The sequence below is a fragment of the Dendropsophus ebraccatus genome, chromosome 9, assembly GCF_027789765.1.
Source record: "Dendropsophus ebraccatus isolate aDenEbr1 chromosome 9, aDenEbr1.pat, whole genome shotgun sequence".
Lineage (NCBI taxonomy): Eukaryota > Metazoa > Chordata > Amphibia > Anura > Hylidae > Dendropsophus > Dendropsophus ebraccatus.
In genome coordinates, this window is record NC_091462.1 from 72967618 (window position 1) to 72983526 (window position 15909).

Consider the following 15909-nt stretch of genomic DNA (forward strand, 5'->3'; position numbering starts at 1 on the left):
AACACAGCCATGAATAAAGAATGGTACCAGAATGTCCTCCAAAAGCAACTTCTCCCAACCGTCCAAGAGCAGTTTGGCGATCAACAATGCCTTTTCCAGCATGATGGAGCACCTTGCCATAAAGCAAAAGGTGATAGCTAAATGGCTCAGGGAACAAAACAGAGATTTTGGGTCCATGGCCTGGAAACTCCCCAGACCTTAATTCCATTGAGAACTTGTGGTCAATCATGAAGAGACTGACAAAATGCAAGCATTGATTGTACAAGAATGGACTGCTATCAGTCAGGATTTGGTCCAGAAGTTGATTGAGAGCATGCCAGGGAGAATTGCAGAGGTCCTGAAGAAGGGTCAACACTGCAGATATTGACTTGCTGCATTAATTCATTCTAACTGTCAATATAAGCTTTTGTTACTTTTAATATGATTGCAATTTCTGTATGTGATAAAAAAAAAACTTCTCAAAACTTTTGGCCATGACTGTATAGTCATGGAGAGGATGGGAAACACAAGGGCTGACAGAGACTGCAGGGAGCATGAAGGAATGAGCAGGACATATGTGGGCACATACATGCAGTGCTCTGTCCAGGGAAAAACAGGTTACAACTATTGAGAGAATACCTTCACAGTCCTGTCCTCTGATGTAAGCCCCAGCCTGAAGTGGATTTGCTATGATTTGGAAGGTGAGGGAGACTTCCTGGGTCAGAGTGAAGTGCTGTAGACTCCGCCCCTCCTCCAGTCGCGCTCCCACTCAGTTCAGGGAGCTCTTAAACCAAAGCAATGCTCTTAAACCAAGTCACAATTTTGAAAAACTGAGCTCTTAAACCAAAATGCTCTTAAACCAAGGTACCACTGTATTATTTTCAGTCTGACAGTACTCTCTGCTGACATCTCAGACAGGAACTGTCCAGAGTAATAGAGGCTTTCTATGGGAATCCCCATAGAAAACCTTACCGGCTCTGGACAAGTCGTGACAACGGCACTGTGTCAGACTGAAAATAAAACACTTCCTGCATGACATAGCTATTAAGCATGACTTGAGATTTTTTAAATAAAAGGGCCCTATTACTCCGGACGATTATAATTTGTATAATCGTTAACGATTAACAATCTCAAAAGACCGCTATTGCGAAAGACCTGAAAACGTTCACTCATTTCCATGGAACGATAATCGTTACTTATGATCGTACTTATGATCGTAATTGCGTTTTTCTTCGCCATTTGCTATTGCGTTCGTATCTATTGCGAACGACCGAACGATGTCTTATTCAATGCGAACGATTTGCAAACGTTTTGCGAACGAGCAACGATAAAAATAGGTCCAGGTCTTATAAAGCGATCAACGATTTCTCGTTCGGTCGTTAATCGTTAACTGCATTTTAACCGAACGATTATCGTTTAGATTCGAACGATTTAACGATAATCTGAAAGATAATAGTTTGGTGGAAAAGGGCCCTAAATCACAAATCTACATAAATTTCTGACACCAGTTGATTTGAAAGAAAAAAAGATTTTTGCTGGACAACCCCATTAATACTAAGATGGGCGTGAACTCAATTTTAAAAGTTGAAGAGAATAACAGATGATAGTCTGGATTATACAATTATGGGGGGGAGGGGGTGGGTGAATATTTACATTAAAACATGTGTATGTCTAATACACACCACCTGACTGAATAAGCCTGCCCATCATCGAATATACTCGCCTATTAGCTAAATTCTCAAACACCCCCCCCCCATAATAGGTACCTGTAACTATGCCTCCTGCAGAGTTTGGTGTGCCAGAAGATGGGGCTGCCTTACAAATATCCCACAAGTTCTGTGTACAAGCCCTATTAGAATGGAACATTTCCATGAGGATACACAGGATCCCCCTCTTTATTCCAAAACTAACCAGGTAAGAACCAAAAAGCAGCAATCCGGTACTACCAGGGTGGAAAGGGTCCCCTTCCCAGTGCAATACTAGCTTGCAAACTCTCCAACTCTGTAGAGTTGCATTTTTTTTACACCAGTCTGCAGTTGGATAACCAATAGGCAAGATATGGCGGCTAGCTAAGAGCACACAAACAGCACTAAAAGGCTGTGTTCCCAAACTGTGTTTGTAACAAACACAAAGAACACAGGCTAAACACTTAGGCCTCACTTACACATTGTGATTTTTATGGGCTGCAAAACCTCCCGCTATTTTTCTCCATGAACCGTGGAAAATCATCCATATTTGCATCCGTAATTGCATTAGTTACCATAAAATGTGAATAGTACTAGTTTGCATAGATTTGATCCGTGTTTTTTGCAGACGTGTCTTTTTACGGAACAGATTGTGAATCAAAATTAACACTGACTGTAAGAATAGCCCAATATAAATTAATGTGCTCTAAGTTGAACCGCGATTACAGACAACTTTACGGGACGTGTGAATAAGGCCTTACCTGTTCCTGATACTGTCTGTTTGGCCTTGCATCCCCCCTCTGCACTGCCAAGCAGGGAGCAGGGTTAAAATCCCTCAACATTGCAGTAAAGATCTAGTATCAGCGATTGAAGAAAAGACACACAGAGCTGCTATTTGCTACATAAAACATGGCTATTCACACACTGGAGGAATTCCCATGGCAACCCGCTGTGGAAGCCCTGTGTTCACACCGGGTTCCACTGTGCTCACACCAAGCATCACAAGCTGCGGACAAACAAGACGTACATCTGACAGGTACTAAGGGCTTTAAAGATTACCTTGCAGGAGTTATATTATTTAGAGAAAGTTTAACTCTTAGGGTATGTGCACACTGCGGAATCCGCACAGATCACACGGCTCACCCCTGCGCATCTCCACTGGTCCCATAGGCTGCCTTCATTCTATGGTTTGTCAGATTCTGTTGTCCACCAAAAGATTGAGCGGGTTCATTCTTCGGGCGGATGGTGGAATCTGGCAAACCATAAAACAAAGCCTATGGGACAGCAGTGATGTGCGCGGCCGTAAGCGAGCTGTGGAATCTGCAGCGGGTGATCCGCCAGGATTCCGTAGTGTGCACATACCCTTATAGCCAAGACACAACTATAGAACGGGTGTGATCAGACCTGGGCACATACCTAATCTCATAAGTGTAAACCAGAGCCGTGTGTGAAGTGTGTAAAACTTTACACATCTTATCCAACACACTTAAAACTTCATTTGAACAAAGATAAGAGTGCGTTTGAAATAAAGTTGTTAAGGGGGAGAATTCTAGGTTGATAACTGCAAGGAACAGTACCTACTCTCTGTACATAGATACCAATGAATTTACTGCAGCATATAAAAAATGTATATGACTAGACAACCCTCGGGAGCTAGGTAAGACAATACTACATTATGGGTTATCCAGAGTAAATTCTATTGTTGTGCCACTAGAAAATTACCTCTAAGTATTGCTGATATTAGGATCCTGAAAGATCAGACCATTAGTCAGAAAATGACAAAGCTTCTTCTATTGTAAAGCAATGATAGACATATTTTAGGAACCTGGTAGCCAGTCACGCTCAGTGTTACAACTGGTTTCAAATGCACTTTTAGGCCACGTTCACTCACTGCATTCCTTAGTAAAACGGCCGTCGTGTATACACTGTATACACTACGGCTGCAGAAAATTGACAGGTCTATTTTCAGGCTGTACCCAGCCATACTATACACTGTCGTCAAAGGTAAATTGTAGTGCGGGCACACCCGAATGTGCCTGTACTCCGATTAAAATTGAGCGTTATTCATCTTGCTAATACTGCAGTATCAACCAGGTGAACATATCAGACATTGGCCGTTGTTTGACACTGCCGATATTCTCACCCTGTGTGAACATGGCCTTAGGTTATGCTCCCACACAGCTTTTTGCTCATTATTTTAACCAAAACTAGGAGTGGATTAAAAACACAGAAAGGCTACGTTCACACACTGCTGAAATTGAGTAAACAGCAAAAAACGTCCGTTATTTGAAAACAATGACTGCTGTTGTAAAATAATGGCAATTATTTGCCTTTAAATGACGGCCATCCACCTAATTTCAGCAGTGTGTGAACATAGCCTGTGTTTTCACCCCACTCCTGGTTTTGGTTGTAATATACTGACTAAAATAATGCGCAAAATACAGAGTGGGAACATAAGAGTTTCACACACGGCAGTTTTTGAAGTGGATTCAAATGGGATGGAAAGTATAAAAAGGAGAGTACTTGTACTTCTCTTTCCTATTGGATCCACTTCTGTTTTTTGCACAAAAAAAAAAAAAGTTTTCCAAAAAACATGCTCTATGGGGTAGACAAGGAGTTTCTGTCAGTAGTATTGCTTATACTTACTGTAAACTGAATATTACTTTAAGTGGGCAACCCCTTTAACCTCTAGTGGTAGAGAAACCTACCTAAATTTCCAGCAGCAATAGCACTGTCCCCAACAAATAGTTCGGGGGAAAAACATATCTCCGCATATACACACACAAAAAAATGTTATGTTAGAAATATTTTACGTAAAATTTTCTTCAAGTCCTGTAGCGCAACAACATCACACGTGATTCATGTGGCCACTGCAGCCAATCACTAGCCGTAAGCATGTACAGAAGGAGACGGCTGAAGCTTGCAAATGGCTACTGACAGGAACCAGTACAATGGTCATGGCAGATACTGCAATATGGCTGAGATTTATTTTTTCATGTCTTCCCCTTATCCTCGTGTTTGTCTTTTTTCTTGTTTTCCTTAATAATTAATGTTTGGCGTACACTGCAGTCTATTATGATAATCTATGGACCTGTTTATTGATGTACAATTATCTTGTAAACTTGCTTTGTCGTTTGCATTGTTTATAAACACTATAAAAATAGTTGGATTAAAAAAAAATAAAAAAAAATAAAAAATAAAAAATAAATCCTGTACAACCCTTTCAAAGGGAACCTGTCATTACTTTCATGCTACCCCCAAGTCATTGGGTGGTCCCCCATGGCTTTCCCCTGCCCCACCAGTCTTGAATAATAGCTCTCCCCCTGGTTTGATATAAGAGACCAATTAAGGCCAGTGTAGCAGGTAGTATGCTCCGATGATTCGTAGTCCAGGCAGCATGAAAGTGATGACAGGTTCTTTTCAAAGATTCAACAACTAACGATAACACATGATGGGTATGCAGTAGCTTACCCTGCCATAAACCATGTCAAACACAAAAGTTATCAGTGGAAATTATAGTTTAAAACAGACTACCTTTCTTTTCCGGGTTTCAGGCGTCCCACTCCAAACAAAGCACTGGTATATAGCACGCAGGTTCTGCTTCCAATTCTCCACTTTAAAGCTGTTCACATGGGAGCAGCCGGCCGGACTCATGACAAACCCACATGCACTCTCACGGGGTGGGGGTCCGAAGACACAAGAGGCAGCTCTCCGGAAAGGAGGAGGACAGGGCCAGATGCCCCGCCCTCCTCCTTATGCAGTTTGTCCAAACTTTTCGGAAGAATTTTACCTCTGACACATGTATATGATGGTGTCCTGCAAACAAGCAAGAAAAGGAGTGTCACTTGAATAAAGACTTAAATAATTCAATGTCCATCAGTGATCAAAATCCATGACCGAAAGCAACACTTAGCACCTGTTCACACTCAGTAATTCTCGCAGAATTTTTAAGTCGAGCCCGTGCCGATGACTCCACTTGAAGTTCTGCCTGTGCCATTCATTCATTGAAAAGGATGCTTAGTGCCTCAAGGAATCTTATTCAATGAAAACGACAGGCAGGACCTCAAGTTGAGTCCGCGGCGCGGATCCACTTAAAATTTCACAAGAAATACTCAGTAGGGAGGGAGAAAATACAATTAAAGCTATATTAACCAGACCCACCTAACAAAAGCCATTTGGTTGCTATGAGAAATGCCATCTTTATATATTTATCAGTTTCAGTGATGGTGCCTTAACACATACGTATTCTATGTAAACAATGAATAGCCAATATGACACAGCATAGAACAAAGAGCACCTATAGCGGTCATGCAATATAGCCCTGTGTAGGTATACACAGCACTGGGGAATAACTCTGGATGGCAGATGTGTCCATCACACTGCAGATCTATTGTTCAGCAACTTCCTTGTTATTTGTGTTTCATGATACTGGAATGCCTTGGTGATTCACAGAGCCCTAATCCCACTGTGTAACACTACTAAAGAACCAGAAAAATCCTACCAGCCTGATACCCTCAAAATGAAGTTCTGGCACATTTTTATGAAGTAGCCCACGCATCCAAAGTGCCACAAAGCAGCACCTTTTTACGTACTTATTGTACCCAATAAATTGTAGAGATTTGCTAACATATGGTATAGACACAGCTCTGATTGTGCATCTGAATAGCTGTGTGCAGGGGAGAGAGAAGAGATACAGACTTATGAATTATTTGATAGCTGCGCCATCTCCACAGTTATTTTTATAACATCTGATCCTAATGATGTCAGAAGTGCTTTAGTTAAGAGAGTAGTCTGTCCACTGCTGATGTAATGTGTGTCTGGCTGAATACGTTTGGCAGAGTTCTATACATCTGCAGGAAGGTCACTACAGAAGTGTCAGCATGGGCATACTGCCACCGGTGGCATCTTCACAAATAGAAACTCTACAAACAGAAGTGAGGTGCACTTCACAGAAAGCCACCCACATAAGAGAGGTATTGTTACCCAAAGATCAGCTTTCAATTTCTAAATTGCTTCGGAAAAATAAAAGATAAAACCTGGTTGCTGTGAGCAACAAGGCCCATTATATTTTCATGCACATCACATGATGTCAACTGGAAGCAACCCCATCATAAGGCTGATGAGTGCACAGGTAGAGGAGCTCCCAACTTCACCAGCGCAGCAGTCAATAACTATTTTTAGCCTGTACACACAGCTCCTTTCATCTGCTCTGCAGTATTTTACTCCCTGTTCCACATTAGTGCCAAACAAATCCAGCAGATAAATAACCAGGCCACTGCTCGCATTCTCCGTCGGGGTCCCATCACTTTAGACAGCAAGAGAAGTGCAGGATGCAGCGCCATTCCTCAAAAACACAGAAACACCACAACTGTCATCCTAAGTCAACGAGGTCCATCTTTGATCACTTGGATTTGTTGGATGACTCATGTAAGACGACTGAACAGTTACTGGCTTCATTGCTCTTAGCCTGTTAAAAAGGGGTTATCCAGAAAGAAAAAAAAAAAAAAAAAAAAAAAAAAAAAGACGCCCCACACTTGTCCTCAGGTTGTGTTTGGTATTACAGCTTAGCTCCATACATTTCAATGGAGTCGAGCTGCAATGCCACACAAACTAAACTTTCTGGAGGACAACATGGATAACCCCTTTAAAGGGAATCCGTCAGCAGCTCAATGCAATGATACCTTGGGTTTTGGTCACACAACCTGCATGACCAAGACAAAGCATCATTTGAGGTTTCGGACGCTGCTTGGCAACTGTTCAGGAGGAAGGCTCTTCTTGTAAGGAGCCCAAAAGCTCTATGTTTAGCTTACCTGGCCATCTCTTCTCAGATCCTGCATCCAATTAAAGAAGACTTCTATTGTCCGTTAGATTAGCTTTTATAACCTATTGACAAGTAGGTAGGTAGTCAGTTTATAAGCCATCAGTAGCATTTACAAGGCCGAGGTGACAAAGGGTCCTTTTACACTTGTGCAAAGACGCAGGCGAGCACCGATCACGCGTTCATTCAGGCGGCCATTTGAACAGATGAAACAGAACTGTTTTATGTTACTATAGCAGCAAAGGTTGTACCGCAATGAATACCCAGAATGGACCACTCCACCAGATGTCACTCTCAAGTATTCCATTAAAGTGAGATGTCAACCAAGGCTCAAGTACGATGAAAGCTACCACTGTGACAACACACTGCACCTATATAAAACCAAACCTATTTACACATATTTCCCAGTGGTCACGGGAATGAGAAATCCATGGCAAGAAATCTAAAAGAAATGCGCTACATATAAGGCAAATGACTTTTTTGCACCATGAAGACCCACTATTAAAACCTCATTCACTTGTAGAAAGCCTTTATTTGTGGATTCTCAGTGTGGAATATACCATGTGTATACCATGTATATTTATGACTAACCTCCCTGGAAAGCCATGGATTCCTATAGGTCATGCAGCTATAACTCTTAAGTCACACGAGATACAGTAGTATTAAATGGCACTTATTCAGATATATATGTACGGCTGGGTACACAGAGGCAGGTTTAGACAATGATATAAGGTGTGTATGAGTGTCTAGAACAACCCCCGATAGAGGTCGCTGGTGACAGGAGTTGGCCATGATGGAAAATCACAGCCAAGACCTTTGAGCAGAAAGAGACAAACCGCAGTAAGAGCGCTTTCGCTGCAGCTTACTTCTTCCCATAAAGAGCACAGGGACGCTTGGCCATGCCAACTTACCTGTGCATGGGGAGGATGGGCGGCGGGCCTGAGACATTGAATGTGTATGGGGACCTTTAGTGAAAGGTGGCCACACACCTTCAACCATCATCGACTGTTCAGCCATTAGTGATCTCTCCTGATAAGCCCCCTCTCCATAGAAAAAGTAACACACGGAAGCTCAACGTTTCTGTGTTCTCTATGGGGAGTAGAGGGTTAAGCTGCAGGCAGAGAGCTCTGGTGGCAGCTTCTCTCTCCCAGAACAAAGGGGTCAGAAAGCGAATTTCAACCACGCCGGACCCCTACCTCCACTGACATCTGTTCGTGGACAGTTGGGAAAGCCCCATACACTTTACACCCACAGCTGCTAAAACAAAGTGTAAAGGGACCTTTAGTCTAAAGGGTGGGGTTGTGCAACAAGAGTCTTGCTGTTTTAGGTAGAAAGCAGCCATGTTTTTCAAAGCCTTTATAACCTCTTTAAAGTGTGCCTGTTATCAGTGCCGCTGCCGAATCAGTGGTGAATTTCTCCCTTCATTTGGAAGGTTGTCACCGTTACAAAACCATATGAAACCATATGCATGTCACCCCCCCATTTTGATCCGGCAGCAGATCTACCTTTAAATGGAGAAGTCAAAATCCTCATGCAATGTTATAGCCAAGAGCTCAGCTGCATAATCCTCAAGTGTAGATCTATTTTTTCCTTCAACAATACACAGCAGCAAATCCACATGTTTTGGTGCATATTTACCAAGGTGGATTTTTCCAACAGATTTAATAGAATCGCTGTTAAGTGTTCGTTGCAATTCAACCCAGTTCCATTTACCGTAAAGCGGCAGTACATGGCAGTACTTCAGTCAGGACGCTGCATCTGTATTTGTAGGCCAAAGCACTGCTGAGGGCCAAATCTGTTCACTTCCAGTGCCAACCCTGGTTTTGGCTAAAATTATTAATGTAAAAAAAAAAACACAAAACATAAGATTGGATTTAGAGAATGAAGGGAATCTATGGTAGAATGGTGGTAAATCGCTGGAATCACACTACTAGGTTGTACTAGCATGATTTAGAGGAAATATTAACACCGTGCCAGGGTTCACTATGAAACTGACTGAATGGATGCCAATGTTCCCAAATAATCTGCTGCAGATTTCCTGCTGCTGACGTGATAGATATAGAGATAGATAGTTAGATAGATACACAGATCAAGTAGGGGTGACCGTATCTATGTAACAATGGTGTATGAACCATCACGTCATATGTAGGTTGCAAACGATAAAACATCTGCATCTGAGCTACAAGCCCCTGAATGTTGCAGATAGCGCGCCTGTATAAGCAGCACATAGTAGAGGCTCCATCCTGTGATTTCATGGCTCATCTAGAAGCTCCTAAGTCCTTCTATAGATATAAAATTAATTAAATGACACCGCTATGTAGTATGAAGAGCTGGGCTTAGTGACTCCATCCAATGGCAGGCCAGCATACGGCACTGCACCTGTCCATAGGTACAAGATAGACAGGATGTTCTGTCTATGAGCCCCTCTCAGCATTGTCAGCCACTACTGATGTCACCTTCACCACTACAGCTAATAATATTCATAGATTCAGCTTGTGCATTTCAGATGTGACCACAGCTATTTCTTCCACCATCCTATTAAATGGCTGTCAAAGCAAGTCAGGCCTGGCAGGGGCTCCGCTCCCTGTCACCAACCCTACCAGGGATATTGATGAGGATGTATGGGCGGATGATAATAGTGACCACGCTCTGTCCCTTTCATGAACATATAATGTCTTAGTGTTCTGCCAGTGAGATGAATGGTCCTGTCAGCACATGGGGGCTATAGGTGGCTATGGGGAAGAAGACAGGTGTGAACAGAGCCTGGCTGTCTGGGCACCTGCTGCTGATGGGATGACTGTATCCCTGGGCATCTCCTACCCTACTGGGATGCAGCCAATCAGATGGCAGGCAGCCTACAGCAGCCTGTATTCTCTATGAGAGCTGCTGATGACACTGCCAGAATACAGGCTCCATAAACAGCAGCAGCCACATAATAGCCCCCTGGCTGCTGCTGCTGGTGACAGGATAAGCAGCCCCCATGCATTGTCCCATCCTGTCAGCCGCTGCCAGGTACCGCACACCAGCCGCAGGCGCCCAGCCAGCACAGGTCAGCGTGTAGCGGATCTGCGGCACAGCCCATCCCGCCCGGGGGCTCCTGGAGGCGGACACGCCCGGCCCCACTGCCCGGAGGTGCAGACACCTTCAGTAGCCATCAGTCCTTTGTGGTCACCGCCGCCACATTGTATCCACCGAGGAGGAGGAGGAGATACTGCCCGGTACCCACATCCGCCCTCCGCCGCACACGGCTGACGGCTCCGCTCCGGATCCGCAGCGACACTCCGCTCTATGACACGAGTTATACAGGGCTCTGTACACACTGGCGCCCCCATCCCGGGCACAGTACATGGCGTGCCCAGGAGGAGCGCTGCCCATGTCGCCCCATGTTGTGTACACAAGCCCGTACCTGCTCCGTACCCCGTACCTCCACCCTGTGGGGTCGCTCCCCCACTCCCTCCTCCTACTCGTGTCTCCGCCTCACCCGCCTGGGATGCAGACAAAGCGCCTGACGCCACTGCGTTGCGCACAAGGAAGAGGCGCCTCCAGTCCTGGCCGGCTCACGCTTGGCAATAACACGCTTCTCCGTGCGGTCCCAGCGGCCTCCCTCGTATTGCTAAGGCAATCCCCGTCTCCCCAGTCTCCGGAGGCGAAGCAGACCAGGAATCCCACCTCTCCCGCCGGCCGCGCCACACGACGAGGGAAGGCCGCCCTACTCCCGGGGCCTTTCAAGCCAAATCACATTACCATTGGCTAAAGGGGCTGCCAGTCAACCGAGTCCCCGCCCCCTCAGCCCCTCGCCATGGCTTTCTGCGCACTCGGGGGGGCGTGCGTATTTGTCAATCATAACTCTTGATCCCGCCCCCATATGACGGGTGGGGATGTATCTCAGTTGCGGATTGGCCAGAGGAGACGTCACTCGGCGAGGCGTGCTTTCTCCGCGCTAGTGTGCTGCACATGATTGGCAGAACGGGCAGTCTATCGCTGAGCCAGGCTCACTGCCGGGTTCTGCCCTCTCTGGGCCGGCGGACGATTGCTAGGTCACTTCCTCCTCAGTGCCATCACCTCCGCGATATCCTGCAGGGAGGAAGTGAAGCAGATGCGTGCTGCTCTGTGGGATCGGTCATTGGTTCCTTCTCCTGGCGGCTGTGGATGGATGGGATTGCTGCGGCTGTCAGGGTTCCTGGTAGCAGGAGATTTAGCTGGTCAAATTATACAGTGATGATGTACAAGAGATCTAGTAGATCATATATTGCCTAATAGATCCATGCTGCCTACTTAAAGGGATATTTCAGCCCTTGGGGAAAAAAATCTAAAATTAAATAATTATAAGGTAAATGTAATTTCAATGTCTGCCAATGCTCACAGTCCACTGCTTAATGTGATGTATAGGAATGACACATGCCCCGCTTCTCTATGAGGCCACCGGAGAGCCAAGTACAGCACTCAGCTCTTTCCGGCAGCTCCATAAGAATGGACAGAGCCGCCAGTCATGTGCTGTACCTGCAGCTGTATTCATAACAAAGAAGCCAGGGTCCAATATGGAGATCCCATCCCCTTGCATGCTTTTTTTTTCTCCTATCCTGTGGATAGAGGACAAGTCAGGGTCCTATTACACGGAGCGATTTTTAACGACTATCGATAAACGAGATTGTTTATCGTTAACCTGAAATCGTTCACATATTACATAGAACAGTTAGTGCGATCATTACTATGATCGTATTACACTGAACGATTAGTGAAAAAATGTGGAACTACAGCGAACAAATGTGGAATTACAGCAAACGATTAACGATAACGTTAGGGTCAGATCCAAATCAATGACACACAAACGATTTTTCGATCGTTGCCTGTAATAACACAGAACGATTATTATTCAAATTCGAACGATATAACGATTTTTCGCACGATAGGGCCCTCCTGTAAGGTGGAGAACCTCTTGAAGCGATGGAGCCCTGATATGGATAGGTACTGCACTGATCTCCATGAACAATCAGATTTTTGCTTAAAGAAGTACGAGGCTGAAGTTGGTTTCTTATTCGGCCAGTTTCTTATTCGGGGCTGAAGTTGGTTTCTTATTCGGCAGTTTCTTATTCAGAGGATTTTTCTTTTTCCTGTTTTAGCTATTATTCTTACAGAAAATGTATAATATTCATACCCTACCGTAAGTGAGGGGCCCTGAGAGGACTGGTGATAAAAATGGCAAAAAAGACCCCACGGTTGGCATAAAAATGGGCATGAAAGTAAAACCACAAAATTATTATTTAAAAATAAAATTGACTTTGGGCCACTGATCTCACACTGATAATACACAGAGAGGGATGCCCCGCATCACATCCAAGAGTGTCCAGCCTGGCCCAAAGTGGTTCTGGGTATAAAAACTGGCATCAAAGTGGGCACATAGGCATTTTTCATGATTTGAATAAGTAACAGCTGTTTTCAAAGGGTTAAATGAGTTTGGGCCACTGATCTCACACTACGTACACACAGATAGGCATGCCCCGCATCACATCCAAGAGAGTCCAGCCTGGCCCAAAGTGGTTCTGGGTATAAAAACTGGCATCAAAGTGGGCAGATGGGCATTTTTGTCCTATTTTGAATAAGTAACAGGTGTTTTCAAAGGGTTAAATGAGTTTGGGCCACTGATCTCACACTGATTATACACAGAGAGGGATGCCCCGCATCACATCCAAGAGAGTCCAGCCTGGCCCAAAGTGGTTCTGGGTATAAAAACTGGCATCAAAATGGGCACATAGCCATTTTTTTCCAAATTTGAATAAGTAACAGGTGTTTTCAAAGGGTTAAATGAGTTTGGGCCACTGATCTCACACTGATAATATACAGAGAGGCATACCCCGCATCACATCCAAGAGAGTCCAGCCTGGCCCAAAGTGGTTCTGGGTATAAAAACTGGCATCAAAATGGGCACATAGGCATTTTTCCTAATGAATAAGTAACAGCTATTTTCAAAGGGTTAAATGAGTTTGGGCCACTGATCTCACACTGATAATACACAGAGAGGGATGCCCCGCATCACATCCAAGAGAGTCCAGCCTGGCCCAAAGTGGTTCTGGGTATAAAAACTGGCATCAAAGTGGGCACATAGCCATTTTTCATGATTTGAATAAGTAACAGCTGTTTTCAAAGGGTTAAATGAGTTTGGGCCACTGATCTCACACTAATATTACACAGAGAGGGATGCCCCGCATCACATCCAAGAGAGTCCAGCCTGGCCCAAAGTGGTTCTGGGTATAAAAACTGGCATCAAAGTTGGCAGATTGGAATTTTTTCCTGATTTGAATAAGTAACAGCTGTTTTCAAAGGGTTAAATGAGTTTGGGCCACTGATCTCACACTGATAATACACAGATAGGCATGCCCCGCATCATACCCAAGAGAGTCCAGCCTGGTCCAAAGTGGTTCTGGGTATAAAATCTGGCATCAAAGTGGGCAGATTGGCATTTTTGTCCTATTTTGAATAAGTAACAGCTGTTTTCAAAGGGTTAAATGAGTTTGGGCCACTGATCTCACACTGATAATACACAGAGAGGGATGCCCTGTGGGTCCTTACCAGACTTTGGAGCAAATGCCAAACTTTACTGAAACGGTAATGAGGATTAAGGTAAAACACGCCTTTATCCATGGTGTTTTTGGTGCAATAGGGGGCTATCAGCAGTTTAGATTAATCTAACTGGCTGACAGTTCCCCTTTAATAATGGTCATTATTTGCCCTTATTTTTACTTTGTTTAAACATAGCCTAAAGGGGTATTCCTGGAAAAATTGAAAAAAAAAGAACCAAAATTAACCCTTAACTAAAGAACTTATATATTCCTTGTTGGCTTTACTCGGAGATTGCTGGTCCAGTCACATGATGCAACCTTTCTTAGGGTACTATTACACCAACAGATCTGACGACAGATTATCTGCCAAAGATTTGAAGCCAAACCCAGGAGCAGACTATAAACAGAGAACAGGTCATAAAGGAAAGGCTGGATTTCTCCTCTTTTCAAATCCACTCCTGGGTTTGGCTTCAAATCTTTGGCAGATAATCTGTCATCAGATCTGTTGCTGTAATAGTACCCTTACAGTGATGTCCTACTTCCTTTCATCTTCTTGGGTATGGTGACGTCAGCACTTGGGGGCAAAGCCATCTCTCGTACCCAGAACGGCCTTCCTACACGTGCGCAGTGTGATCATTAGTATTGCAGCATGCATCTGCTAATCCCACTGGGTACAGGGACATCAATGCTCCCGTAATCAGGTTCTGCTGGCTACAAGGGGACCCTGACATTGCAGGCAACACATAGGACAAATATATTTCAATGGCCCTGTTCACACATCTGTACAAGTGTTCAGGTCCACGTCCCGCGGTACAAAAAAATAAAGGATAGATTATAGTGCGGACTTGCATTTGCGGCACAAATCATTGTCTTCTACATAGTGCTCCGTAAACTGCGTAGCACTGTTACTGCACATTCATAGTGCGGTCCACCATTACAGGTCCGTATTCACTGGCTGAACTATGGATGTGTGAATGAGGCCTAACATAGCCTAAAGCAGACCTGTCAGCAGAAAACATTGCTGCAGGTATTGTTATTATAGAAATGTACTCAGGGTTAGCCGAGAAATGTTTAATAAGAAGAGATGGGACAGCTAATTCTGGGATCCTGTTATGCTGACAAATGCCTCCTGAGTACTTTAGCCCTGTTTGCTTAAAGGGGTAGTGCGGCGCTAAACATTTATTCACAAAATACCCAGAACCACTTTGGGCCAGGCTGGACTCTCTTGGTTGTGATGCGGGGCATCCCTCTCTGTGTATTATCAGTGTGAGATCAGTGGCCCAAACTCATTTAACCCTTTGAAAATAGCTGTTACTTATTCAAATCATGAAAAATGGCTATGTGCCCACTTTGATGCCAGTTTTTATACCAAGAACCACTTTGGGCCAGGCTGGACTCTCTTGGATCTGATGCGGGGCATCCCTCTCTGTGCAATATCAATGTCAGATCCGTGGCCCAAACTCATTTAACCCTTTGAAAATAGCTGTTACTTATTCAAATCATGAAAAATTGCTATGTGCCCACTTTGATGCCAGTTTTTATACCCAGAACCACTTTGGGCCAGGCTGGACTCTCTTGGATGTGATGCGGGACATGCCTATCTGTGTGCATGTATTGTGAGATCAGTGGCCCAAACTCATTTAACCCTTTGAAAATAGCTGTTACTTATTCAAATCATGAAAAATGCCTATGTGCCCACTTTGATGCCAGTTTTTATACCCAGAACCACTTTGGGCCAGGCTGGACTCTCTTGGATGTGATGCGGGGCATCCCTCTCTGTGTAATATCAATGTGAGATCAGTGGCCCAAACTCATTTAACCCTTTGAAAATAGCTGTTACTTATTCAAATCATGAAAAATGCCTATGTGC

The 15909-nt window shown here is 44.3% G+C and overlaps 1 protein-coding gene across 5 annotated transcripts in view; it reads right to left on the minus strand.

Moving 5' to 3' along the window:
- The window catches only part of USP22 (ubiquitin specific peptidase 22), a 50721-nt gene extending 39520 nt beyond the window's left edge, over nt 1–11201 (minus strand). For 2 of the 5 annotated variants that reach the window (XM_069983627.1, XM_069983623.1), the window contains exons 1-2: nt 10964–11201; nt 5199–5480 (exon numbers count right to left, since the gene is read on the minus strand). In XM_069983627.1, coding sequence (XP_069839728.1) covers nt 5199–5318 — 120 coding nt within the window. In that variant the 5' untranslated portion in view covers nt 5319–5480; nt 10964–11201. Of the gene's footprint in view, nt 1–5198; nt 5481–9195; nt 9309–10888; nt 10911–10963 lie in introns of those variants that run through there. The other 3 variants (XM_069983624.1, XM_069983626.1, XM_069983625.1) reach the window with 3 other exon arrangements.
- Between the last annotated feature and the right edge of the window lie 4708 nt (nt 11202–15909).